This window comes from Copadichromis virginalis, linkage group LG19 (assembly GCF_057382275.1).
Source record: "Copadichromis virginalis isolate Kocher_CV1m ecotype Utaka linkage group LG19, C_Virginalis_male_GT1.1, whole genome shotgun sequence".
NCBI classification, from domain to species: Eukaryota; Metazoa; Chordata; class Actinopteri; order Cichliformes; family Cichlidae; genus Copadichromis; species Copadichromis virginalis.
The window spans coordinates 21,905,505-21,932,075 of record NC_140636.1 but is presented as its reverse complement, the minus strand read 5'-3'; the positions used below and the strand labels follow the sequence as shown (position 1 = coordinate 21,932,075).

The window sequence follows — 26,571 nt, the reverse complement described above, 5'->3', positions numbered from 1 at the left end:
CAGACTAGGTAGACATTTTCAGGTGTGCATTTATCTGTGAGAATCTAAGCTGTGTGCTGAACTGCATTAGCTTTTTCTGTGAATAAGATCCCGGGCTTTAAAAGCCAATTTACACCTGCCACGTGACTCATTACCATGACTAAAATGAACAGCGGAGTGTAAAACAGACTTTTGTTCTTGCCCGCAGATGCAGAAGGTCTTATAACGTGACACTTTGAGGGCTGAAGTGCATGTTAACGAAACGTGTCGCACAAGGACGGTAGTAGTCTGGTTGTCGGTTATCACCTTTCAAGCTATCTGATGTATTGTTTCCATGCATCCCTGTCAAACTATTGCTGATATGTTTTCTTAAGTGTGGACCGCCATGTGTGTGATCTGTAGACCCGTCCTTGCAGGTATCTGTAAATAAAAGGTAGACTCAACAGTACTATAATGCAGCGGTTCCCACGGACTGGTTTGAGCCCGACAATATTTTCACGGACCGGCCTTTAAGGTGTCGCGGATAAATACAACAAAAAACTAGTACCGGTACTGAAAACAGATTTATTCATAACACACGTGAAAAGACCCAGGAAAACAGTTAACAAAAAAAATGATAACAAAATAACGCTAAAAACCCTGAAAACCATACATTTCACACCAGAGTCTCAACTCTCTCGGGCCACGGACCGGTACCGGCCCGGGGGTTGGGGACCGCTGCTTTAATGTATTCACCGTTAGGAAGGAACACTATCCTCCTCTTTCCTTTCGGCATTCAAGTTTTGATCGACATCAGCTGATGTGCCATACTGTTGAATGTACCTTTGAATTTCTTTTTGTCGTTGTGCGTTTTAATTTCAACGCCAAATATTCCACATTGTTAGAAGATCCAACGTTTTATTTTTCATGTTTTCAATTTGACCTTTTTTCTTGTTTTTAGTAATTCTTCAGAATATCAAGCACTCCTTGCAGTATCGCTCATCTCCAGAATCAGAATCTAGACTGATGTTTTAGGCCACTGCAAAAAAATTTTCATTCATGTTAGAGTATTTATTGTCATGTTTAACATGTAAATTTATCAGGGAAAAGGATTATCATTTGTCACATTCAAATAAAGAAGTTTTTATGTGTTCGATCACATCAAATTACATCTAGGAAATTGTTTATTTAAATCTAAATAAACTATCCTGCTCTGTTAATGTGGACTGGAGTGTTATTTCTATGCAAATGTCAACAAAAAACCTTAAGACAGCCCTCATGTCTTTATATTTTGCCTCTAAGGAGCGAGACTTGTAATTATTCAAAGTGGGAAGCGTATCTGTAACCGGAAGGTCACCAGTTTGATCCCCGGGCACTCTGTCCTGGTCGTTGTGTCCTTGGGCAAGACACTTCACCTACCGCCTACTGGTGTTGGCCAGAGGGGACGATGGCGCAATATGGCAGCCTTGCTTCTGTCAGTCTGCCCCAGGGCAGCTGTGGCTACAACTGTAGCTTGCCTCCACCGAATGTGAGAGTGAATGAATAGTGGCATTGTAAAGCGCTTTGGGTGCCTTGAAAAGCGCTATATAAATTCAATCCATTATTATTATTATTATAAGTATAAAAAGGCAGCAAGTGTTGTCCACAAACAAGCCTAATTTTATCATTAGATTTAGTTCACAAAGACCCCATTTGAGTAATTTCTGGTTTCAATGAAGAAAGTAACTTAGAAATTTTAGAAATAACTGATAAGCTTCACATTTAGAGACAGACTTGATGTCTGAAAAGCTGTTGTGCAGTTTTATTCCCCTTAAATAAAAAGACCATTGGAAAGTACACACATATATTGCCCAGCTGACATAGCACTTCTAACACACACCATTATTTTATTTGCAATATAAATGAAACAACATTTTCCATCTAATAACATAAAGCAGTATCTCCTCATCAAGTCTTTAATTAATTATAATGAGGATGATAAAAAGCAATATATTACAGTGTTCATTCTAAAGTGCATTTCTCAATATAATCATACCACCACACAATCAGGAAAGCATCACTGGCAAACAAGCAAGCTTGAGGAACTCGAGACTTTTCCAGCTCTGTAGAAAGGAGCAGTAATCACCGAGACACCGAGCGCTCCGAGCGAGCTTCACTTTCACTTTGGTAGGCTGTGTACTTTTCCCGAAACTCGTGAAGGAAGTTGTATTGCTACAAAAAAGTAAAAAGATGCTGGTAAATGGAAAATTAGGGATCACACAACAGAAAGACTAAAGTTTTAATAAATCAGAGACTATATAATGCTGTGATGATACTTTCTTCATGAATTCAGAGGCTTTATTTATAATTTATGGTGTTTTGATTGACTGGCAGTTGACACAGCCATCTCTGGGGTTTACAGAGAATAGACTGAAAACAAAAACAAATCAAATAACCACATCCAAGGAATGTAGAAAAGCATCTCTGACAGTGTACATCAGCAGAAGACCACACTTGTCACTTCTCTTTATGTCACTTCTCTCAGCAGGACAGGAAGTGAAACTACAATTCACACATGCTCACACATCGAGAGGACTGTAAAAATGTTGCCTGGTCTCATGAATCTCAATTTCTGCTGCAAGATTCCTGGGGTAGGGTCAGAATTTGGGGTAAACAGCATGAAAGAATGGCTCTAGTCTGCCTTGTATTAGTGGTACAGGCTCCTGGCGGTGGAATAATGGTGAACGGGACGCTTTCTTGGCACAATTTGAGTCCCTTCATACCTGAATTATTACTGACCATGTTCATCCCTATATGACCAGTGTACCCATCTTCCAATGAGTGTTTCCAGGATGACACCATGTCACAAAGTGTCTTATAAAGGTTTCTTGAACATATCATTGAGTTCACTGTATTCAAATGGCCTCCATAGTCACAAGATGTCAATCTAATCTCCAGGAACTGTGTCAATGTGGACTAAAATCTCTGAGAAGTGTTTCCAGCACCTTGTTGAATCTGATGAATGAAGAACTAAGACAGGTATGAAGGCAAAGGGGTCCGTTGCAAGTACCCAATATCAGGTACTAACAAGCTGTACCTAATAAAGTGACAGTTGGGTGTAAATTGATTATTTTACATAAGCAACATTTTTTCTTTTTTTTTTCCATTTATAAATTAGATCCCCAAGACTCTTCTAGCAGCAAGTTACCTGAAAATCATGAGGTTCTGGTTTTAATCACTAGTTACAGATCTTATTGCAATCTGTTTAGAGTAACAGTGACATAGCAGTGAATGATCAGACTTAGAATAAGGTGAATAGCAAACTGCTTTCATATAGGTATGTAACAGTATTTACAGTTTCTCATCAGATCCACCGCTTGCTTGCGACATCTGCCAAAGCTGAGGCTGAGGTTGGAGGCTCAGTAGCTACATCCATTTTTTACATGCAGTTCTTCCACGTTTATGCTTTTCTTTTCTCGAGCAGATTCAATTGAGCGTTTTGATGTTAGAGGTAATTTTTAATTACAATTTTGTTGTGCCTGTACAATGACAATAAATTCTATCCATCCATTCTCTTTTCGCTTATCCTTGTCAGGGTCGCAGGGGGGCTGGAGCCTATCCCAGCTGTCTGTATAGCCCGCTTAGGGGGAGAGGCAGGATACACCCTGGACAGGTCGCCAGGCTGTCGCAGGGCTAAAAAATTCTATTCTAATCTAATTTATTAATCGCAGCAATTTTAGACCATCAAATGTCTCTGCAAGGTACAAACCAACAAAAACACGAGTTTATAATAAACTAACAAAAGCAGCAAAATGACCCCTTAAAAACTACAGATGAAGAGGAAGAAAAGCAGCGACTCACCCTCACTGTTTGTATTGCTCCTCCTCCTCTGTGGTGCCTGAGGATTTCGATGGCTTTGTTTGGCGTCATTGTGGAAGAGAGCTGAAGCAGCAGGCAGGCAGCGACTGCAGGGCAAACAACAGCCATGTGATGGGAGCAGTGACATTAAATTAGGTTACATGACATTTCTAATGTTGGACAGAGAATGTTCGATAGAAAACTTCAAAATAAAAGAATAATAATCTTACTTAATGCTGAGCGTCCCAGGCCCCCGTAGCAGCTGAGGAGATAGGGAAAAGGAAAATGACAAAATCCAATGAAATTGACAGCTAAAGAAAAAAAAAACTGTTGTATTGTATAATGAAAGGTGTCCCGAGGAGCTAAAAACAGATGTATTTGTGGTGATATGATGCCATTTGGCACTTCAAAGTTTTATGATACCAAGGTGTCCTTTATTGGACAGGGAATACTGTGGTAGCGATACCTCTCAGCATTAAAATTAAAACCCACTCATATCATACAAGTTCAGGACAACCAGTTTCCTCCTGTTGCCTAGCGAGCAGCTTTATAAGCTCTCTGGGAGAGTGGAGAGCTTCTCAGGGGCCTTTTAGTAACAACAGTAAAAGCTCTGCTCACTTCAGATCTCCTGGTTTTATAGAGCGACACAAAAACCTCTCTTTACTATCCAATCTGATCTGCTTTTGTAGGTAACTCTGTTTAACCCTGGTCATGTGTAAAAAGTGCTTCTTTTTCACTCGTTTTGAATCCAGTCCTTGTACCTGAACATTTTCAGAAGGTTTTCTTTCATCATATCTACAGAAAATGCCAAATATAACATAATTGCACCAACAAGGTGAGTCCGAAACAGCTATTAAACGTTACACAAGGCAATGATCCAAAATACACATCCATAGCAAGAAAAGTATTCTTGGATAGAAAAGCACACAGTGGAACACCATCGGTCATGGATTGGCCTCCACAGAGCCTGGAGCTCAACATTTTTAAAGCAGGGTGGGATCATCTTGACACAATGGAACCAAAGGCAGCCAACATCGAAAGAAGAGCTTTGAATGTTGTACAAGAAGCCTGGAGAACTCTTCATGAAACTACAAACAAGATATTTTCCTCAAGTTAGCTCAGGATGTGTTGAAGAACGAAGGTGGTCACGCCAAATACTGACTTTCGAGCTTGTTCAAATTGTACAAACTCTGTTTTCTTCCTCTTCTGTTGTGTTTACATGTTTCACATTTTAATACATCCCCCATTTTACTAGCAAAAGATTTTAAAAAAAATCTTAAGATTTTTGCACAGTACTACATGCTAACTCTCCTCTCTGCTTTGTCTGTATTAATTAGCAGGTAGACATCACGCACTGTGTGGAACATTAAACTGAACTCAGTTTTGACTTACTGGATCACCGTCCTCCTGTCATTCTTGAGGCTGATCTGCAGCTCATCAAGGATCTGGCAGCACTGGTTCAGCTCAGGTGCGTCTCCATCTAGAAAAGGCATGTGGTGAACCCTGAAGCCCCGCTGCTGGTAGACCTCCAGCAGTGAGGGAACCCTGTATTTGCTAAGCTCTCCTCTTGTGCAGAAAACAAACACATCCTGCACCCCCTGGTTCTGGAGCTCCTCTGTAAACAAGAAGAGAAGTTTCTCTTGTAAAACGGGAAAACCCCAGGTTATCCACATTTTTTCCACCACTTAAGGCTAATTTCTGCATAAACATACTATTTATAAAATACTGTGAAAAAATGAAATCATAAATCAGATAGCTAAGCGAATAAAATGTTTTGCATAAAGTTAAAAAAGCATCCACTATCAAGTTTGTGCTTGACTTCTGGTGAGTTCAGTTCTAGTATTTTATAAAAATTTTAATGTGCGCTAATTAGAAGGTATCTATACAGTTAATTACTGTAGGCTGTATAAGATGACAACACTTACTGACTGACTTTGACTCAAAAAAAAAACATACTCAACATGCTCTAAATTGACAGATTTTTGCACAGACAGGGTTGCATTCAATACTATTGTACATGTGCAATGACAACAAGGATTGTTAATTATTATTACAAAGTCAAGGTTTTCTACATCTTACAGTAAAGACTATTTTTCAACATTTAAAATATATGTTGAAATCTTGCTTCTTAATTAAGTGGTTAGATTCAAACATCTGCTTGTGAATGCTAATTACATCTGGTAAAATCAGGATCAGCACCAACTTACCAATATCTCTTTGCAGACATCTGCGGATTTCTTTGTATTTGCAACCTTTAGTCAACAAAAACAAAACAAAAAAGAGCAAAAACAAAAAAAAGTCAGAAAAAAACCAAAATTCAATATACGATGCAGTAAATACAGTAGACAAATTGTTTCACCTGGTAGTGCACATATTCCAAGAAACTGCGGGCACCCTACTATGGATAGCGGCAACCTTAAAACCAATGAAAACCAATATTAGCAGGGTGATATTTGTTTGTGTCCATGTCAGCAAGAACACGTAGACATCCACACAGCTTTTAAATTGATCAAAACTTACCAGGAGATGTGCAGTGGAGTCAGCTCCTCTTCTCCGACCTCATCTTCAGATGAAGAGTCAAACTCGCTTGTCCTCATTTCTTCAGCCCCCCCCTAAACAGCTGAGAAGCGACACACTAAAGTTTACTTACGTTTGGCAACTGACACTTTACCGGTCCTGATAATATTCAACAATATATCATGAATTATACCGTCTTGAATAATCGCCACATAAATTCACATCACTGTAATGTCAGACATGCAGAGATTACTAAAAATTTCCATTGCAATACCAAAATGTAATATATTTACTGCCATAACAAGCTTGCTGTAGTAGGTTTTTTTGTTTTCAAAAAGGCTAGGCTCCCTGCTTTTAGTTGAAGAGTTTTCCAGTGTCACAATGGATTTTTTTTCAGGTGGTGACTAACTGTGTTGAGCATTATCAAAACCCACAGTAAAGGTAATAAATGTGTGTAATCATTTAGCAGAACTCTATGCATGATCATGTTTTTTCTGACCATTTTATTAACAAAAAATATATCTCCACGTCAAGTCATACTGCCAATGATGATGTAAAGTAAATGATATTCAAACACAATGCAACTGCCCTGATATTAGGCCTGCCATTATTAAGGCATTTAAGAGGTTTATGTAGAAGTCAGGTTAATGTGTGGATATAATTTCCTTAGGGATTAATAAAGTATTCTTATTCTGATATATGATTCTCTAAGGAGGCTTCAAACCAATCCTTCAGCCTCAAGGTAAACAAAATATCTACACACTTGATTCTCCAATATTTTGCAGGTATAAAATTTCCGATAAATATTGGAGTTTGATTTATTATGAACATTATTATCAGAACTGACGGTTTATTTCACATCGAACCCAGCTAACGCTAGCTGTGCAGCTCATATCAGAACACGATAACAACAAGACCAAAATTAAATAAAACCACCATCTTACTGTCGCCCAAAATAAACAGAAAGCTCCGTAGCTTTAAGGAAATACATGTCTGTGAGTAAGTATTCAGAATATCGGAGTAGTGTCGTGATTTCTCACCAGTCACGCGATCTTCCTCGCGACTGTTTTGACAGCCCTGTAAGTCTGTCGGCAGCTGCAACAATTTAAAAACTCCATGAAGCACGCAGCCAATCAGATTCGAGCAATGACCCTTGGCCACACCCCAGTGCAAAACAAAACAGGGGCTTGTGCGTTCGATTTAACTAGAGGAGTCATCGAGGCGGGCGGAATAAACATACGACTAGAAATGACACAAAATCGGATATTCTTAGAATTAAACAGACTGGGTCTTACAGGGTGGGGTGTACAGTATATACACATATAATATTCCCATACTAATGTTCATATTTCAGTTAAGCGTATTTTCGTAATGTATTGTACACACAATGGGGTAGGTAAAAGAAATTGTGGCCATTTTCTGCATTGTGGTGAATTCTTGTGCGCCAATTTCTGCATCAATTTAACGAGGAAATGTTGTTATTTACTTACTGTAAAACACACACAACAGGCACCAGGTGGCAGCCAGGTGCGCGAAACACATTTTCGTGCTCTTTGCTATGTCAAACTTTATTGTCCCTTTTAAATGAACAAACAGATAAAAATTTGTAATTTTTCCATTTACATATTGAAAACCCTTGGACGTATATTTAAGTGTCATGCCAATAAAATATAGGCATTACAACAATTTAAATATGTTTAATAAATTGAAAAACAGAGCACATTTGCACAACAGCACCAAACGGGCAATCCACTATGAAGCAACACTTGCTTCATAGTTCACTGAGCGTCACGCAGGACATCTGCTGTCTGCACAGAGCAGCACACAGAGCCTCACGACCCTTCACGCTGCAAACCAGTTCTGACGTTAGAACAGCAGAAAAGCGGAGACCTGGAGGTTTTTAGGATTTACTGGACCTCTTTCGGATGTCTGAAGAAACACTGTTGAGGAGCTCTGACTAAGGTGAGCTGCTTTAGCCTTCTTTTACATTGTTTGCTTCAATAATCAGCTTTTCTCTCATGTATTGTGAGTGGTTTGATTGATGTTTGGACATCCCTAACATGTATATGTGTTCATAATTTTTTTTAAATTTTTTTTTGTTTCTGTAAATCACAGTCTGGCATCCTGGAATAAAAAACCCATGATGTGCATTATTTCAAAGAATTAGAAATAATTATAAGGCTATAATGAATCTCTATAATAAAGTGATCGTATCTGGTTTATTTGATATTTAAAAAATGAATCCAATGCATGTTTAATTTGTCTTTTTTTTTTGATGATCCCTGCCTCTCCTTCTGTCAGCAGACTTATAAGGAGGGATCTTGGCTCCTGCAGCCATTTCCCCTGCAGGGCTGAGCTCTTTGGCTGGCTTGCCACTTCCTTAGCAGAGGGACTGCTGGCAGGGGCAACATCTGAGCAGGTACCACAAACAAACAAGACGCAGAAGTTATTAAATCAGGTTCTTTGAATAATAAGAAAAATAGGTTTAGTTTGCTGAAAGAGAGATAGATTGACTTGCGTGCTTGGTCTCCATCTGAGTTTTTTTGGATTATGTAAATCAGAAAGATGACTGTGAGTGTCAGCAAACACACTGATTATTAATGTGTTTGTGTTTGTCTCCCTGCACAGGTCATGAAGCCTCAGGAGGCAGAGCTTGTTACTGAAATCTCCAAGGTACGCTGAACCTTCCCTCATCAGCCAGCCTGGATTTGTGAGACATATTAGTTGAACTTTGATGACCAAAATAGCGTTTAGACGATACTATGTCATCCCCTCCAGTTACAATGCATGGTCTCGGAGCTGAAGTCGGGGTTCACCAGCGCTCTGCTGGAGCTCAGTCAGATCCAACATGGAGACACATACCTGAGAGAGGAGCTGGAGGAGAACAGGAGGAGCTGTCAGAAAAAAGCTTTAAGGCTGGAGGCTCTAGTCGACTCACTGAGGGTAAGACTTAAAAATTAACCCGAAGGGTTTCTCATATTTCTCCACAAGTGATGATGCTCAGCTACTTCTAGATCGAAAGCTCAGCGTCAGTGCTTTGTCAACTACAGGAGGAACTCAGTGTGATGAGGTGTCAGATCGTGCAGCTGTACAGCAACAGACACAGACCTCAGCAGGATGGAAAAAGCTCCACATCCAAGCAAAGAGAAAGGTACACATGTACCACGACCCTGGAAGAATGCATTGCTATTGCTGACATACCTCGGTAAAAAATTCAGCATGGTATCATTAAAGCACAGCTCAGATGATTTTTAGCCTCGAACAGTCCATCATTAACCTCATCCTTACATCTCATCTTTGCCTCATGAGTCGTTTGGACCTTTATTAGTCAATGCAAGCTCATTTCTCCAACATTTTATCCATAGGAGTAACACCTTTTTCCAGTTTTGCAAACCTTGAGTTATAAAGCAATTAGATTCATGATGTGAATGCACAGTAGAGACTGTAAACATTTTTAGGTAAGATTATAAGTAGTAAATGCTGTCATTTGTTCATTGCTGTGCAGCAGCGATCCAGCTGAGCCGCAGCGTGTACAGCGTCAGTGTGATTGTTCATCTGCTCCACCTGCCTGTCTGTCCAGAGGAAAACTGCTTCTTCACTGTTTCCTGCAGGGCCTCAAAGCTGGTCTCAGTGAAGGCACAGGTGAGCTCACACGTCACTTGTATAGATGCAGAGTATTTTCTTCTGATTTTGCAGATTCATCATCCTTTTCTTTTTTCTTTGGGTTTTACAGATGCACGCCATCAGGTCACGATGCAGCTCCTGCACTCTGAGTGGGAATATGTGTCAACCTTAAACCAGCTGTATGACAAATACAAGACCCCACCGGCTCACCACATGACTGCAGAACCATAGTAAGTGCTGGAGAGGATTTGTGACCCTTTTTTCCACTGCGAGTTACAGAAGTTTCCATTTGTGGTAAAAGATTCTGTGTATGCGTGTGTGTTTTCTGTGATCCAGTCAGACCTATTTGAAGTTTGTGGAGCAGCTGTTACAGCGCCATCTGCTCTTCAGAAATACACTGCAGGAGCGGTTATCAGCTGAACACTGGAAATCTCTGATTGGAGACATCCTGGTGCAGCTTATTGGCCACAACGATGTAAGCCTATGTTCTGTTGTGACGTTTTTATGATTTAAGTCTATCTTTCATTTCCACTGATACACAGGTTTTCATATTCTTCCTCATTTGTGTTGTCCAGACAGCTTTTTCAGACATGTACCTCGGATACACAACGACCCTGGCGTCATTCCTCTCACTTGAGTTCAAGAGACTCAATCATCCTGACAAGAGTCAAATTTTGCAGGTATTTCAAGAGATTTACCATTAACATTGTTCAGCTAAAATCCACCAAGGACACCAGAAAGACGCTTTGTGTCTTGTTTTACAGGGCAGCCAGATGGAGAGAGAGGAAATGAAACTGCTCTCCTTGCTTTTGGCACCTGTCGCGCGCATACACAGCTACCTGAGTCACATTCAGGTGAGTCAGCAGCCAGAGCAAATCCAGTTTTGAAGATCTACAGATACTTTCAGTGTATTAATTTAAGTTAATTTAGTAAGGATTTGACTTGACAGCTTACTCTTCCTTCTCCAGAACCTCTTGCAGTGGACTGGTAAAGAGCATCCTGACTGCAGCCTGTTGTTGGGAACTGAGCGAGCTCTGAGGAGCATTTTATCCCGCTGTCATGTAATTCTCGAGGAAGACGTCCGGTGGGAAGAAGGAGAAGTAGCTGGACAAAGGTAAGAGCATTATCAAAGATGTCAGATTATTTGTTTCAGATTTGGGTTGCTGATGTGGAAGTCTCACAGAGGACCTATTTGCTAGTTTTCATCTCCATGTTTTTATTTTTGGACTTTATTAGACTAGTTTTGCATGAATCATAGTTCAAAATATTATTGGCTGCCCGCTGTAAACAGGTGGTTGTGGTTATGTGCCCGAGATGATCGTAGTAAGGATATCCACTGTCATTCACACGATAAAGCTCCATGAGTAGAAAAACTGTCTAGAAACAAGCATTTGGTGCAGTGCTTTGAGCTTTTCACTCACAGGGATTCCACATATGCTGACCTCATTATCTGAAACTTTTTCCATCATAACACAGTACATTATATGTGTGAGAAAATACAGAAGAGCACAATAGCTCCACCTGCATTTGTCTGCATTTAGAGTTTTGCAAGTAAACTTGTTCTTTGCATAAAAAGCACCTCTGATGCTGGGGCTGGCGTTTCTGCTGCAAACTGTTGCACGAGGAGCCAGCACACCAGAGAATCTCAGCAGGCCAGGGAAGAGTCAAACGCTGCTGCTCAGAGGTCAGTGACACCCGCATCGGACGTCAGACAATACAGCATGCACGAGAACAGCTGTGGCACAAAGTGTTGCTCAAAATCAAGCAACAGCCTATTTCAGTGGCATTTATCTGCAAAAATGTTTTGCATGTTTTTACTTTAAACTGTACAGGTTCACATTGCTGTGAAAAGGCATTCGAACCTTTCCTCATTTCCTTTTTTTGTTTGTTTTTTAGATATTTGTCACACTTACATGTTTCAGATCATCAAACAATCACATTTTAACACTAGACAAAGATAACCCAAATAACCACAAAAATTAGCTTTTAAATGATGTTTTCATTTATTAAAACAAACCCCCCCCCCCCAAAAAAACCCAAAAAACCCCCAAAAAAAAACAACACAAACAAACAAACAAACAAACCAAAAAAACCCCACCCCATCTTGATCATCCCTTAGACTTCTGGGAAAATGTCCTATGGACTGATGAAGCAAAAGTTTAACTTTTCGGAACATCTGAGTCCTGTTACATATGGTGTAAAACTAACACAGCATTTCATAATAAGAACATCATCCAGCCAGTCAAATGTGATGGTGGTAGTATGACAGTCTATAGCTGCTTTGCTGTTTTAGGACCTGGAAGACTTACAGTGGGGCAAAAAAGTATTTAGTCAGCCACCGATTGTGCAAGTTCCCCCATTTAAAATGATGACAGAGGTCAGTAATTTGCACCAGAGGTACACTTCAACTGTGAGAGACAGAATGTGAAGAAAAAATAAATAAATCCATGAATCCACATGGTAGGATTTGTAAAGAATTTATTCGTAAATCAGGGTGGAAAATAAGTATTTGGTCAATAACAAAAATACAACCCAATACTTTGTAACATAACCTTTGTTGGCAATAACAGAGGTCAAACGTTTACTATAGGTCTTTACCAGGTTTGCACACACAGTAGCTGGTATTTTGGCCCATTCCTCCATGCAGATCTTCTCGAGAGCAGTGATGTTTTGGGGCTGTCGCCGAGCAACACGGACTTTCAACTCCCGCCACAGATTTTCTATGGGGTTGAGGTCTGGAGACTGGCTAGGCCACTCCAGGACTTTCAAATGCTTCTTACGGAGCCACTCCTTTGTTGCCCAGGCGGTGTGTTTTGGATCATTGTCATGTTGGAAGACCCAGCCTCGTTTCGTCTTCAAAGTTCTCACTGATGGAAGGAGGTTTTGGCTCAAAATCTCATGATACATGGCCCCATTCATTCTGTCCTTAACACGGATCAGTCGTCCTGTCCCCTTGGCAGAAAAACAGCCCCATAGCATGATGTTTCCACCCCCATGCTTCACAGTAGGTATGGTGTTCTTGGGATGCAACTCAGTATTCTTCTTCCTCCAAACACGACGAGTTGAGTTTATACCAAAAAGTTCTACTTTGGTTTCAAAGATCGAGGGAGATTATCAGTGGTCTTGTATGTCTTCCATTTTCTGATGATTGCTCCCACAGTTGATTTTTTCACACCAAGCTGCTTGCCTATTGTAGATTCACTCTTCCCAGTCTGGTGCAGGTCTACAATACTTTTCCTGGTGTCCTTCGAAAGCTCTTTGGTCTTGGCCATGGCGGAGTTTGGAGTCTGACTGTTTGAGGCTGTGGACAGGTGTCTTTTATACAGATGATGAGTTCAAACAGGTGCCATTCATACAGGTAACGAGTGGGGGACAGAAAAGCTTCTTACAGAAGACGTTACAGGTCTGTGAGAGCCAGAGATTTTCCTTGTTTGAGGTGACCAAATACTTATTTTCCACCCTGATTTACGAATAAATTCTTTACAAATCCTACCATGTGAATTCATGGATTTTTTTTTCACATTCTGTCTCTCACAGTTGAAGTGTACCTCTGGTGCAAATTACTGACCTCTGTCATCATTTTAAGTGGGGGAACTTGCACAATCGGTGGCTGACTAAATACTTTTTTGCCCCACTGTAATATCAGCTGATGGAACCATGAAATCTGCAGCAGGTCAACTGTGAATGGCTAAAAAAACAAAACCAACAACAACAAAAACAGCATGAAACATTTGTAGTGCCCTAGTCAAAGTTCAGACTTCAACCCAGTGGACATGGCTTGATGTAAACAAGCTATTCATGTTTGAAACCCACCAGTGTGGCTTTATTAACACAATTCTGTATCAGAGTGGGCCAAAATTCTTCCACAGTCGTGTGACACTCTTATTACCAGTTATCACAAATGCTTGATCGAAGTCCTTGTTGCCAAGGGTAGAACAACCAGTTATTAGGTTTAGGGTGAAATAATCTTTTCACATAGGGTCAGGTAGATTTGCATAGCTTTTTTTCTCTTAATTTTTCTTTAAAAAAATAGCATTTTGTCATTTGTCTAGGTCATATTTGTCTAATGTCTAATCTGTTTGATAATTTGAAACATTTCATTGTGGGAAATACACAAAGGAAAAAAAATCTTGTTAGAGCACTCTACATGAGTACCACGCAGAGTGCTTTCTTCCAGTGGATGTAGATGTCATGGTGGGGTCATCTTATTACTTTTGCCAGCAGAGAAGAGCAGATAGCTGTCGGCCTCAGCAATGGCGTGAATGGCTGCCAGTCAATGCGTGTGGAGTGTTGGTCCTGCAGCCCTGTGAGAAGAGACCGAGCCCTCCTGAACCAGCCGGCCCATGACTGTGGACATGCCTACTGCTCCCTCCTCACTCCAGACACAGCAGGATGGGGAGACAACAGCGACTCAGGCCAGGGCACCTTCAGCCAGCCCACGGGGAAAGGCACCAACGAGCTAGAGGCACCTCGCACGAACCACAGCCTGGAAGACTGTGAGACAGACCCCGATGACACCTCTGCCTTTGACTATTCCTCAGTCACCTCATGTAGCCCTGATGGCACTCTGCGCAGAGAAATGACCGGTAGCAACAGCGGGGAGGATGAAGAGGAAGACAGCCAGGTGCCAGTGCTGTTAAAGCCCTCATACAGTCAGCAGCAGCAGGTCAAAGAGACACCAAGAGAGAGGACTGTGTGTCTGAGGTGGCAGATTCCAAGACTGACCCCTCACCCTCCTCTGAGGAACCCATCAGGACCCCACATGGACGGGCCAACGCCGTGTCTCGTCAGCTCCTACGGGAAGAGGTTAGTCAGCGTTAGAAAGGGATCGCCTCCTCTTCACCCGAAAAGTGCCTTCAGGCCAATCTGGGATGATCCGTCAAAGCAGGTATTCACTTTTAATTTAATACACCTTTCAGTGCTGTTTTTTTGCAGAGTTTGTCCCTTCCAGGCGGTATAGTGCTGCAACAGCTCCCACTGAGATCATCTTATTCTTTATTTATGTGGAAAATGCTATCAAAACAACCTTTGATATTCTGCACATAGTGACCTCGATCAAATAGGGGATGAGAAAATTCTCTATAATGTCTTAACGATTTTGCCATTTAGAAAATCTGTTGGAGAATATATCAATATCAATAGTCAGACCATCGATCAAATCATTCAGAACTGTCAATTTGTTTGGGTGTCTTACCTAAACAGATGTTAAAGACAGTCATCTGAGGCATCATCGTGAAATGGTGGAGAATTGTTTTAATTTGAAGTATCTCCACATGACTGATTCTCCAGCCTGTTAATGCTTTAATATATACCTGCACTTCACGTGTCTACATGACGCAGGCTGATTCAGCCCCAGAGAAAGACAACAGGCAAGGTTTCATTCCGATTCAGGCTCCAGCGAGGCAAAACTTTCAGAATTTCAACCCGAGCAGAGAAAATTTGAGGTAAGAGTATGAAATATGTGATACCAGTGAACCTTTCTCCAAGGCAAGTTGATCAAACATGCTCGGGGAAATTGCACTGCGATTATTTGCGATTGAATGAATCTAAATATGATCACTAAGCTGACTTTCCTAACACATTTCCCATCTCTTCAGGACAGGGCTGGCTCAGCAGCGAGTGAACCATGCAGCAGCAGCCACGAGCAGTGGAGGATTGTGGGATGACAGTGAGGACAGCGAGGGACCCTGCAGCACTGTTTGATAACTGCCATTTAAAAAAATCCAAAACCTGAGCACAAGCGTTTTTCCACAAGGCCTCTAAAGTTGTGAAGTGCATGAATGAGCAATGAGCAACTAACAATCAGGGACTGTTTTTGGATTTGATGTTAAATTAAAGCTTGATTGAGCTCTGCAGAACTCTTTGTTCTTTATGTCTTGTCTTTTCAGGATTACACTTTTTTATGTGGGCAGGATCACGCTTAAGCCCAGGTTCAACTCACTGTGGAAGAGAAAGAAAAAACAAAAAGCAGCAATAATCAGATGTTTCATCAGGATTTCATGCTTGAAAGACTTTAATGGTCCCAATGAGACAATTTAAACAGGTTGCATAGCTTAAAAAATGATTTACTTTAATATTTACCTAAAGTCCTTTACTACATAAAAGAAAACAACTCTCACTGACCTGCTAATATCTGTGGTCTTTTACTCAAGTCTTGTACAGCGCTGTAAACCCTTGGCCTTCTCTTAATGAGCTTCATGTGCTATTTGAAAACTGTTAGAATTCATATTATGGCAAGAACCAATCAGCTACTTAAAGAGAAACGACAGTCCATTGTTACTTTAAGAACTAAAGATCATTCAGTCCGTAAAACTGCAAAAACTTTGAATGTGTCCCCAAATGCAGTTGCAAAAACCATCGAGCGCTACGATGAAACTGTCTCGCATGAGGATGGCCCCAGGAAAGGAAGACCAAGAGTCACCTCTGCTGCTGAGGATAAATTAATCTGAGTCACCAGCCTCAGAAATCGCAAGTTAACAGCACCTCAGATTAGAGCCCAGAGAAATGCCTCAGAGTTCCAGTATGAGAGGAATCTCTACAGCAACTGATCAGAGGAGACTGGGGGAATCAGGCCCTTATGGTCAAATAGCTGTTAAGAAACCACTACTAAGGAGAAGCAAAGAGCAGAAGAGATTTGTCTGGGCTAAGAAACACAAGGAATGGACATTAGACCAGTGGAAATCTGAGCTTTGGTCTGATGAGTCCAAATTTGAGATCTTTGCTTCCAGTGGTACTGGTACATTGCACAAGGTGAAGGGAATAACGACTAAGAAGAACTACCTCCAAAGCATTAAATTTTTACTTAGATCAGTGGCTAGATGTTTAAAACTTGGACAAAAATGACAGTCATGACTAAACCCATCAAAAGTGGTTTTGAAATGGATCAAGCAGGCTAACACTAAGCTTCTAGAATGGCCTTCCCAAAAGGTACATGCCAGGAACCCAACCAATTTAAATAAATGATCTCAATTCCTTCAAGAAGGATGATCAAATATCCAAACAATTATGTCAGAAGCTTGTTGATGGCTACAAAAAGCATCTGATGAAGGTGCAACTTGTTATAGGACATTTCACCAAATATTAGTGGGCGGAGTTATGAGTGTATTTGAGTTCAAATACATAAAAATCTCAACTTCTGCACCTAATTCTTGTTTTTTTAACAACTGTACCCATTATTTAGTTACTGTATAGTAAAAAAAAATCCAGGATGAATGAGAAACCATGTCGTAACAAATTATATTGGTAAGTTCTCCCAGTTTGAAGATGTGGTAGAGGATAGAGAGGCAGACACAACTAACAACAAATTATCATTTATTGAAATTGTAGGTGGAAAATTCAGATAAATAAACTGCACCACAAGTTAAAAGTCCAGCTGTCTTTCTCCAGATCTCCACAACACAAATGTTTTTTCTGTACCACTAAAGCAGTGTTAAAGTGAGGTGGCTCACGCAGTATTCTATCACTCGTAATTTTTTACATATTACAAACTTACTGCCTGTATCCTGCGTTGTTCATCAGATGCCACCGGAGGGCGACAGAAATACCTAAAAAAACAAAAACAAATCATATGTTTATGTTTACCTCCAGCTGTTTCACCATTGATCAAAAGGACGGGGCCACAGCTGTGAGCTGAGCAACTCTGAGTAAGATATCCCGCATGCGCTTTCTAACAATTCACTGTTACCTCACACAGATAGTCACCGAGACAGAAACACACTATTTTTCCCCTCTTGCGTGTGTGTTTGTGTGGCTCTGTGGGGAGAAAGTCAGTCACAAAAGAAAGTACTCAAACAGTGAGCGCACGCTGTCGACCTCCACCTCCGTTTTTTCCTTTCATGGCTGATCTTTGAACCTCGTTAACTCCACACAGATTACTCAGAGCACCGCAGCGGAAATTGTACCTCTATAATAATTTAGGCAACTGGATAAAACCCCGATATCTCCGACCCTGGAATGGATCTGCCTCTGCGCTGCGTGCGGTTTCCACGGACAGCCTAATTCTTATTTCCTGGAGGATCGGTGAAATGCTTTGAGTAAAGCAGAAGTAAAAAAAGAAAAAAAAAGAAAAAAGATTTATGTCCACTAGAAGAAACTACATCGCGTAAAAGTAGAAACTACATCGCTTAAAAGTAGACAATGTTGAACCTCATATGTTTTCTAACGTGCGTCTTGGCTTTTATCACAACTTCCCAGAGTGTGCGTGGGAATGTCACTGATGGAGACGCGTTTTTGGAGAATATTATCCACTACTATAGTGAAAATAATTCCATTACAACAACGAATCTTGAAGATTTACTGCTGTTGATCTCAGCCAGACGATCTGACTTAATAAGTAAGGAAAATCCACTGGAAGAGCAAGAGGTACAAACGTATTCTATTTCCTATATACTGCAGTTTTTATTATTTAAAGTTATTGATCATTAAAGTTGCTTACGACCAAGAATGTTTCTCTGGGGCTTACAACCACACACTATTTGACCTTGCATGTAATCCTTGAAATATTGTGTAGCAATGATATATGAGTAGTCTTGTAGTGTAATTACTCATTTCTTACCCCCATATATGCAATTATAGAACATTTTAACCTTTATTTTATTACTTTTTATTATCATTATTTTTTTTATTTTTTTTACATTTTTACTCAAGTCCTCAAAGTTTCTCCATGTGCCATATGGTATCATTTCTGCCTTTAAAAAGACTCTAAATGACCTTAAACTTTCATTACTGAGCAGAATTGTCTTCAAATATTTCTTTACTGCATGTCTCTTCTGCCACTTATAATGAAAGTTTTAATTACACAGCATATCCAAGTACATGCATCACAAAGGGCTTCAGAAAAGAAGCCGGTACATTTATATTTAAATGCATGAAAATTATGTCTAATAACAACTTTCTGTCCCTCAGTGTCTCTCTGCAAAGCAGATCTTATCCCAGTTTGGCTACAATAATGTCAGTCAGCTGACTGTGGAACATCTGGAGAAGATCTGCCCTGCTGTGTTGACCCAGGTGCTGCTGCCTTCCTGCCCTTACATTGCCCCCGAGGAACTGCTTCATGTGGACTACTCTGGTGAGCCAAATCATCCCAACGTGTCTATTTGTCAAGACCTCTGTAAATTAAATAATTTGCCAGGGTTTGCTTGTTTACTTGAATTGGGTCAAGAAAATTTTTGTGGACAGTCCCATTTATGGCGAATGATTTTTAAAGCTGCTGTTGATAGGTTTTTTTTCTTATACTGACCCTGATAAAGAAAATGTGGGACATTCTTGATTCTGATTGCTTAGAGATGGTTTGAGAATGGTAATAATAATTTATTCCTGCTGGACAGTGCAGAAGAAGAATGTTGTAGTTGTGAAGCTATAACGCGCCACATTGTCGGACTCACGGAGCCACTGACCTCGCAGATATCGGCCATATCAACAGTCCTGCTCAGTGCTGTTGACACAGTTATAGCCAACTGTGACTGTTGTTCAGCATATTGTTCCCGAATCATGCTGTTTCCTCTGCTGGCCTGAGAAGAATTTCTCTCAGGCAAATAAATAGTAATAGTATGTTTTAAAATCTCGAAATAAAAGAGGCCTGGCACTGAAAATAAGAAAATCTATTCACCATTAGATTATATTTAAGAAAAGTAATTTGTGCCCACATTAAAATAATAACTTATATCGTCATATTTCACTAAATAGCATTATTGCTGGTCTAATAACAATGTCTGGCACATTTATTGAAGTTCTTTTAAAAAAAACTGGCAATTTTTCAAAAACAATAAAACACACACATTTGCAGATGGTGTTACAAATGCATTTAAGAAGGTATATTTATTTCTGCAGGTGAGTTTGGTTAGCTAGGGTTTAATACTGCAGTGTTTCACAGGTTGCACATTCCAGGTTCTTGTCACATTGCCAGGCCCCATTTTAGTAGGTATGTTGGAGGTATCGAGGCTGCATTTAAGAGTCCAGAAAGAAGTAAAAACCTTGAATTCTCGAGAACCTTTTCTTTTCGTTTTGTGCCGTGACAGTGTGGGGTTATGGGTTTCTGGCCGTTACTGTGATCAACCTGGCATCCCTGCTTGGTCTCCTGCTCATCCCGTTCATCAAGAAGCCTTATTTCCCCAAAGTGCTGACCTACTTCATTGGTCTGGCCATCGGGACGCTTTTCTCTAATGCTGTTCTTCAGCTCATACCAGAGGTTTGTAAATGGATGAGTGAGTAAAATTAAGCTTGTCACTGGTTTTTTGAGAGATGTTTAATTGTTTCATAGAATAATACCTATGAATGCACACACACACTCTAGAAGTCTTCTCTGCACCACTGACATTCTCGTTTTTTCCATAGGCCCTGGGGTTTGATCCTAAAGTGGATCACTATGCGACAAATGCAGCTGCAATATTTGGAGGGTTTTACCTCCTGTTCTTTGTGGAAAAGATACTGAAATTATGCCTCCGGATGGACCACGAGGTAAGATAACAGTGCAGGAAGTTTCTCAGGTTCAAAGAACTATAATGTTCTCATTCCCGCCTGTTTTACATCTGACATTGAGTATGTCTGTTTTATTGGATAATTTGATCACTCTAATAACACTTCAAGGTAGTCATGTGTACATAAATAATTTCTTATCAGAAATGACACGCGAGATATTGAAGTTCACAGCAATTAGGTGCATTTACAGTTTGGACAGTGACACAGTTTCTGCAGTATGTGCACATTACAGTGACTAGACTGACTGTTTTAAAATACACTATGATGATGTAGTGAGGCAAATCTGCAAAATAAAAAATGTGTCATTGTCTCATTATTCATGGATCTAACTGCATGCTGACCTTATTATTTGAAACCCAGCCCATGTTTAGCACGAGTAATCGTATATTTAGGGCACATTTAGGGCAAAAGTCCAACACTGAAATCTTTATCTTTTGGGTCATCCACACATGATCACTCAAAGAGTGTTCAAAGAGCAGTCCAAAAGTTGTACAAAAGGAGAAAAGATGTGGAAAATAACAAAGCGGTAGTATGCAAAATCGAAACTAGAAGAAAAAGAAAACATGAGGAAACCCACCAAAACCATAAATCATGACACAGATAACAAGTAAACACCTAAAATAGCCTAAATGTAATGTGTTTTTAAGTTCCTGAAGTGGAAAAGGCTTCTTTAACCTGAATTTGATGTCTGTCTTTTTAGCACGGCCACAGCCACTTCACACTTTCAGAGACATCTCAGGAAAACTCTATCCACAACGGAGACGTGGTGGCAACAAAGGACTCCATCATTTTAACTGCCATCACCACCGTCGCTACAGACAAGAGCAGCCCAATCCTAGATACAAACATGGAAACTTCTCAGGTAACATTTGACACATGATTGCTCTTTAACAGCAGAATAAACTGCGCAGGTTTGGAAGCCAACAGGTATCAGCTCTAGGTCACATCAACCTTTGGAACAATCAATTTTATAATCAAAGACATTTTATCTAGAGTAGCTCAAATGTTTTGTTTTTATCAGCTTATGATAAGCTTGTCAATCTACTGAACCTCCGTTGAAATTATATCTACAGCATGTGTTTGATTGATAGAGACTTGCTGTCCAGCAAATTTTGCTATAAAAGACACACCTCACAGGAAGCAATCATGATATGCTGTTAGGATGTGTGATATGCATAAATAAATTGAAAAGGTAGGCAATATTTAAAAATATTTAATAAGTAAACAGCGATAGTTTTTTTCCTGGAGCCGTTTATTGAGCTGTTTTCAGGCTGATTGGCGTGTCTGTTAATATTTAACAACATTTCTTGTGCCATATGGAGGCCAAGCAAACAGACTTGCTGATGACAAGAAGGGACCGAGCAGCGAAACCAAGCTTCAGGTCTTTCCCCTCGGTCTAAACGCTGGAATTGTCAAAGGAGCACAAAGACTCCTTGTGTGCCCACTGCTAGTAAAAGGGGTTTATTGTTACTGCAGAATGTCTTTAATCAAATCCCAAAGGCGCTGTTTGTGTCCGCATGTTCTCAGGTTTCCTATTAACAGCACGCGTGCCATTATATGTGTAAGCGAGGAGTTGTGTGAGTAATGCAGTGCATCCACTTAGAGAAAATATTTCCTGTTTTCAATTAATCAGTATTATTCTGTGGGTTAAAGATGAAGACTCTTTCATGATTAAAGCCTTTAGTACCATCTTTATTTTTGGACTTTCTAGCTGCGTTACTCTTTCTATGACTGTGTAACTATCGCTCAACCTTGAGATCCAACTATTAATAGGACTGCTGATAAATTTCTTAGAAACACACATTCATTTAGCATCATGTCCATGTTCTGTGGTAAATGTCGTAAGAACTGGATGCAATCGTTTAATATCAAGATTTGTGTGTATCCTTTACAGTGGATTGCAACAACATTGGCATTAGCATCATAATTCAGTCAGAATTTAACATTCCAAACTAAGATGTCAAACTATATTAACGCTTAGTTTACTTTTTATAATTATCCGAAACATTCACCAACAGGGGGCAGCATTTTCCTGGTGGGTGTGTTTAGTCTTTGATATGACTTTATAGCTATCCTCATTTCCTCAAAAGACTATGGCAGGTTTGTAAATAATAATAATAAGTTCTGTTGTTGTTGTGTTCTTATTCATGTGAGGTTCTATTTATCTGATCCTGTTAGAACAAGATCATTTTTATTGTGTCATGATAATATAAAACCTTAGAATTGAAAGAGGATGTGCTTTCCTCTCACTGTGAAAGTATGTGATGTAGCTACATGTTGTCTTTCACACTCACTATCAAAACACAATCTGGCATTAGTCGTAGCCGTGTATGTGTAACTTCTCCTGCCACTCTTCCAGGATGCCGAGGTGCCTGATGTCATGTGCCGCTGGTTGCGGGGCCAGCGCATCCGCAGCATCAAGACTGTGGCGTGGATGATAACTCTAAGTGACGCACTCCATAACTTCATAGATGGTCTGGCTATCGGCGCTTCCTTCACAGTGTCTGTCTTGACAGGGTTCAGTACATCCACTGCCATCGTGTGTGAGGAGTTTCCCCATGAGCTGGGTGAGTGATATGTAGCGGAAAATCAGTTTCAGCCTCCTCATGAGTCATTCCAAACTCTGCTGTGCAGCCAAACTTTGCATTGAATGTGCCTGTACATCCTGTATCTATGGGCATGTAGAGACAAGCTGCAGAAGTGCCCCAAGAATACATGTTCTTAGAAATAATGGAAAATATGACTTGCAACTAAAAAACTTCAGAAAAGACATGAGTGGAAGGAACATGTATATATTTACAGTTAGAGTTCAAACTTGCTTTCTGGGTATAAAAATGAAAATAAATCTTTTCATGAAATATACTGTAGCTCGCTTTAAAGGGGGAAATGTGACTAACAGACAAGACAGAAAGAAAAAATGTTGCTTTAAGTATAATGTTCAATCTGCTTGTGTAAAAGAGCTATTTTGTCCTCTCAAGGTGACTTCGTCATCCTGCTGAATGCTGGAATGAGCATCCCGCAAGCCATTTTCTTCAACCTGTTGTCAGCCGTGTCGTGTTACATCGGCCTTGTGTTTGGCATCCTGCTCGGCAGCAACTTTGCCCCCAATGCGATCTTTGCCATTGCAGGAGGAATGTTTCTGTATATCGCTCTGGCGGACATGGTGAGTTGAGTTCTCTTGATGGCAGATACAAAAAAAAGCAGAACCAACATTTATTTAGTCAGTCACTGGACTTCCCCAACATGTTCGAGGCTTCCACTCTATTAAATTACTGATGGGTTTCATGGTTGTCTGCATGTAGTTTTTTATGATCATTCAGCTCCATTGTCTTTGTTTTACAATGCACAACTTTTCAGCTTAAAATCGCTCGTGTTGAGTTTATCAGTGTTATTCCTAGAAAAAGTTGTGTGCTATCTGTGTGAAGCCTCTGATACCTGTAAACTCTGTGTACACTCCTCCTGTTCAAACACGCTGTGACCAAAATGGTGCATTAAGACAAACATTTCATGTGAATTAAAAGTAGAGAACATATTGGACCTATCTTTAGCAGATACTGGAGAGACTGTCAGCTGTGGATGGTTTGATAAAAAATTCAGTATGCCAGCTTATATAATATGATAATATATGTCAGTTACACTCTGTGACCACTATGTTAGGTACAGCTATTCAGCTGCTCGTTAACCTTGATTCATTTAGGATCAAAAAAGAACTGCTGAAGTTTAAACCCAGCATCTGAATGGTGATTTAAATTACTTTCAATGGTATGAGTTTTGCAGAAGGTGCTGATTTACTGGGATTTTCCTCCACAACCATCTCTAACATTTAAAATAAAATACCTTGTTGATATCAGAAATCAGAGGAGAATGCTAAGAGTTCTTCAAGTTGATAGTAAGGTGGCAGTAATTCAAAACCAAGGTATGCAGAAGAGCATCTCTGATAGTCTTTAGAAACAAAAGGCAAAATGAAAGAACAGGAAACTGAGCCTGCATTTTGTGTGGGCTCACCAATATTGGACAATAGAAAGGAAAATCTGGTTGGAAGAGCATGTCAACAACTTGAAACAACTATTAACAACTTGAAAACAGTGAGTTTGTGCACATATACAACTTGAAAACATGGGAAGGTGAGGGAGAACATTTCTTGACTCCTTAGTACCAAGTGAGCATTGTTTAAACATGGCAGACTACTATTGCCAACCATCTCCACCCCTTTATGACCACAGTGTGTCCATTCTGATGATGGCTTCTTTCAGCAGGTTAATGCACCATGTCCCAAAGCTCAGATCTTCTGAAACTAGTTTCTTGATCAAAACAGTGAGTTCTCGGTACTCAAATGTGCTCCACAGTCAGAGCTCAATGTAACAGAACACTTTTAGGATGCGGTGGAATGGGAGATTCATATTATTGATGTACAGCTGTACAGCTACAACTGTGTGATACTGTTATGTCAATATGCACCATAATTTATGAGGAATGTTTCCAGCAACTTGTTGAATCTATGCCAGTTTTTCTGAAGGAAAAAGACGCTGAACTGGTACTAACACCTAATACCTAATAAAGTGGCCAGCAAATATAGCAGTATCCTGGTAATATTCAAGTGTAGGTTTAAAATTAAGTCAAAAATACATATTTAATTAAAAGGTTCAGAAATGTGTATGGCACCAAATAACCTTATATTTTCCTGTATTTCTGTAAGCTGTCAGTGCCTTTTCTACCTTTTAAGTTTGGTTAATTAAGGCCAGTGAAATAAAAATATTCACTGCAGTATTTGGTAATATAAGTACAATGTGTTGTGTGAAGAACTTTGTTTTTGTTCCTGTTTTGTTAATCAACTCAAACCTTCAGCTGTTTCATGTAAAGGAACGTATTTAAGAAGGGCAATTTATTTAGTTTTGGTTTTCATGGAATTTGTTAACAATGAGAAAACTTCCCTCGTTTCATATGAACCACATGAGAACAATATAACTGTAGCCATACAAACCTGAATATTTACACTTCTTCTTTTTATATTGTTGCTTCCCAAATCTAAACCTCAACCTTGCTAATTGCTATTCCTCATTTCAGTTCCCAGAGATGGACAGCATAGCACGGGAACAAAAAAAAACTTCTACGAAGATTGTTTTCTTCCTGATCCAAAATGCAGGGCTGCTAACCGGGTTTACCATCATACTTCTGATCACCATGTTCGCAGGAGAGATCAACCTGGGCTAGAGGACACAGAGACACAAGCTGGAAATAAAAATAGATTCGAGCTGCTTCTGTTTCTGCTCACAGCTCACAGAGCTGGACTGCAAAGTAAATTTAAAGTGAAATCCTGATGTTAAAAGTTAAAACAATACTTTTCTACCTTTGTACAATCAATATAGTGGAAGTGTTTACTCCATAAAAAGGGAATACCTTTACATCGTCATGTATGAAATCTAGATGTATTTTAAGGAGACAATAAATTATTTTTTCAGCCTTCATGTATTGTGAACTATTTTATTTTTTAACCTTTTCAGTGCTACACTGTAAACCAAATTTTTTGTTTCCCTTTGTGGCAGGAAAATGAAAATGTTTGACCTCTCTGACCTTTTCCAGGTTGTGTTGCTGCGGCTGTATTTCAAACGTGCAGATTTCTTTTCGCTGCCCTTTCTCGTTTAGGGATTTAACTGAATGATAATTACACCAAGACTGAACTGTGATTGATATAGCAACTCTTTTAATACAGCAATTAATGTAGCACAATATAACCTAGTTATTATGCTCCACTGGACAAAGACATATAACAAAAAAGCTTATCAGAATATGTTTTCTTACTTTTTTATGAGCTCTCTTCATTATCCTCAGGGTGACCTGACAATGGAGTGATTAGGACACATAAGACATGGGAGAAAATGCCTTCAGTGGTGGTTCCTGTTTAGCTGGGCTGTCTGCTCCCCTATCCATCCTCTAAATACCCTCATTTCCCATCTCTCTTCACTGTCTTTGTTAAGTTAAAGCATTCAAATATTTTCAGAAATGAAATAAAAAGTGATTATCGTAATATGTGTGACACTTTAAAAAATAAATTACTTTGCAATGAAAAATTTTAAAAACGGTTTCTATATACAGACTATGAAATCATGAAATGTACAAAAAAATGCTGATTACATAAGTATATGTGTATCTGAGGATATA

The 26,571-nt window shown here is 39.8% G+C and overlaps 3 protein-coding genes across 9 annotated transcripts; 2 read left to right on the top strand and 1 right to left on the bottom strand.

Moving 5' to 3' along the window:
* Positions 1 to 29: 29 nt before the first annotated feature.
* cdkn3 (cyclin dependent kinase inhibitor 3) lies at positions 30 to 7,437 on the bottom strand. The gene is made up of 8 exons (XM_085441264.1): positions 7,353 to 7,437; positions 6,316 to 6,415; positions 6,155 to 6,210; positions 6,003 to 6,047; positions 5,188 to 5,410; positions 4,026 to 4,057; positions 3,799 to 3,902; positions 30 to 2,169 (listed from the first exon to the last, which is right to left on the bottom strand). The coding sequence occupies exons 2-8, from the start codon at positions 6,390 to 6,392 to the stop codon at positions 2,080 to 2,082; spliced, it is 627 nt and encodes a 208-aa protein (XP_085297390.1). The 5' UTR covers positions 6,393 to 6,415; positions 7,353 to 7,437; the 3' UTR covers positions 30 to 2,079.
* A 638-nt stretch (positions 7,438 to 8,075) lies between these two features.
* On the top strand, positions 8,076 to 15,794 carry LOC146686017 (uncharacterized). Of its 7 annotated transcripts, none has more exons than XM_085441004.1 (15): positions 8,076 to 8,274; positions 8,617 to 8,731; positions 8,941 to 8,985; positions 9,091 to 9,255; positions 9,363 to 9,517; positions 9,821 to 9,954; positions 10,046 to 10,166; positions 10,273 to 10,411; positions 10,512 to 10,616; positions 10,701 to 10,790; positions 10,905 to 11,050; positions 11,513 to 11,620; positions 14,158 to 14,824; positions 15,277 to 15,380; positions 15,534 to 15,794. In XM_085441004.1, exons 3-15 carry the CDS (start codon positions 8,944 to 8,946, stop codon positions 15,637 to 15,639), a joined length of 2,082 nt encoding a protein of 693 aa, XP_085297130.1. In that variant the 5' UTR covers positions 8,076 to 8,274; positions 8,617 to 8,731; positions 8,941 to 8,943; the 3' UTR covers positions 15,640 to 15,794. The 7 variants fall into 7 exon arrangements, with proteins under 7 accessions (XP_085297130.1, XP_085297127.1, XP_085297128.1 ...); XM_085441001.1 differs by having other exon boundaries at positions 9,818 to 9,954; XM_085441002.1 differs by having other exon boundaries at positions 8,614 to 8,731; positions 9,818 to 9,954.
* A 338-nt stretch (positions 15,795 to 16,132) lies between these two features.
* On the top strand, positions 16,133 to 25,877 carry slc39a8 (solute carrier family 39 member 8). The gene is made up of 8 exons (XM_085441008.1): positions 16,133 to 18,297; positions 18,841 to 19,003; positions 19,953 to 20,122; positions 20,269 to 20,391; positions 21,113 to 21,274; positions 22,772 to 22,979; positions 23,391 to 23,575; positions 25,477 to 25,877. The coding sequence occupies exons 1-8, from the start codon at positions 18,073 to 18,075 to the stop codon at positions 25,621 to 25,623; spliced, it is 1,383 nt and encodes a 460-aa protein (XP_085297134.1). The 5' UTR covers positions 16,133 to 18,072; the 3' UTR covers positions 25,624 to 25,877.
* Positions 25,878 to 26,571: the final 694 nt, after the last annotated feature.

Coding starts and splice junctions, on each gene's coding strand:
- slc39a8 (XM_085441008.1), top strand. CDS start 18,073: ATGTTGAACCTCATATGTTTTCTAACGTGCGTCTTGGCTTTTATCACA. Junction 19,004..19,952: donor GCTTCATGTGGACTACTCTG/GTGAGCCAAATC, acceptor GTGCCGTGACAG/TGTGGGGTTATGGGTTTCTG. Junction 20,123..20,268: donor TTCTTCAGCTCATACCAGAG/GTTTGTAAATGG, acceptor TTTTTTCCATAG/GCCCTGGGGTTTGATCCTAA.
- cdkn3 (XM_085441264.1), bottom strand. CDS start 6,392: ATGAGGACAAGCGAGTTTGACTCTTCATCTGAAGATGAGGTCGGAGAA. Junction 5,411..6,002: donor ATGTCTGCAAAGAGATATTG/GTAAGTTGGTGC, acceptor TCTTGTTTACAG/AGGAGCTCCAGAACCAGGGG. Junction 3,903..4,025: donor CCTGGGACGCTCAGCATTAA/GTAAGATTATTA, acceptor TTTGCCCTGCAG/TCGCTGCCTGCCTGCTGCTT.
- LOC146686017 (XM_085441001.1), top strand. CDS start 8,944: ATGAAGCCTCAGGAGGCAGAGCTTGTTACTGAAATCTCCAAG. Junction 11,051..11,512: donor GGAGAAGTAGCTGGACAAAG/GTAAGAGCATTA, acceptor TTGCATAAAAAG/CACCTCTGATGCTGGGGCTG. Junction 11,621..14,157: donor TCAAACGCTGCTGCTCAGAG/GTCAGTGACACC, acceptor TACTTTTGCCAG/CAGAGAAGAGCAGATAGCTG.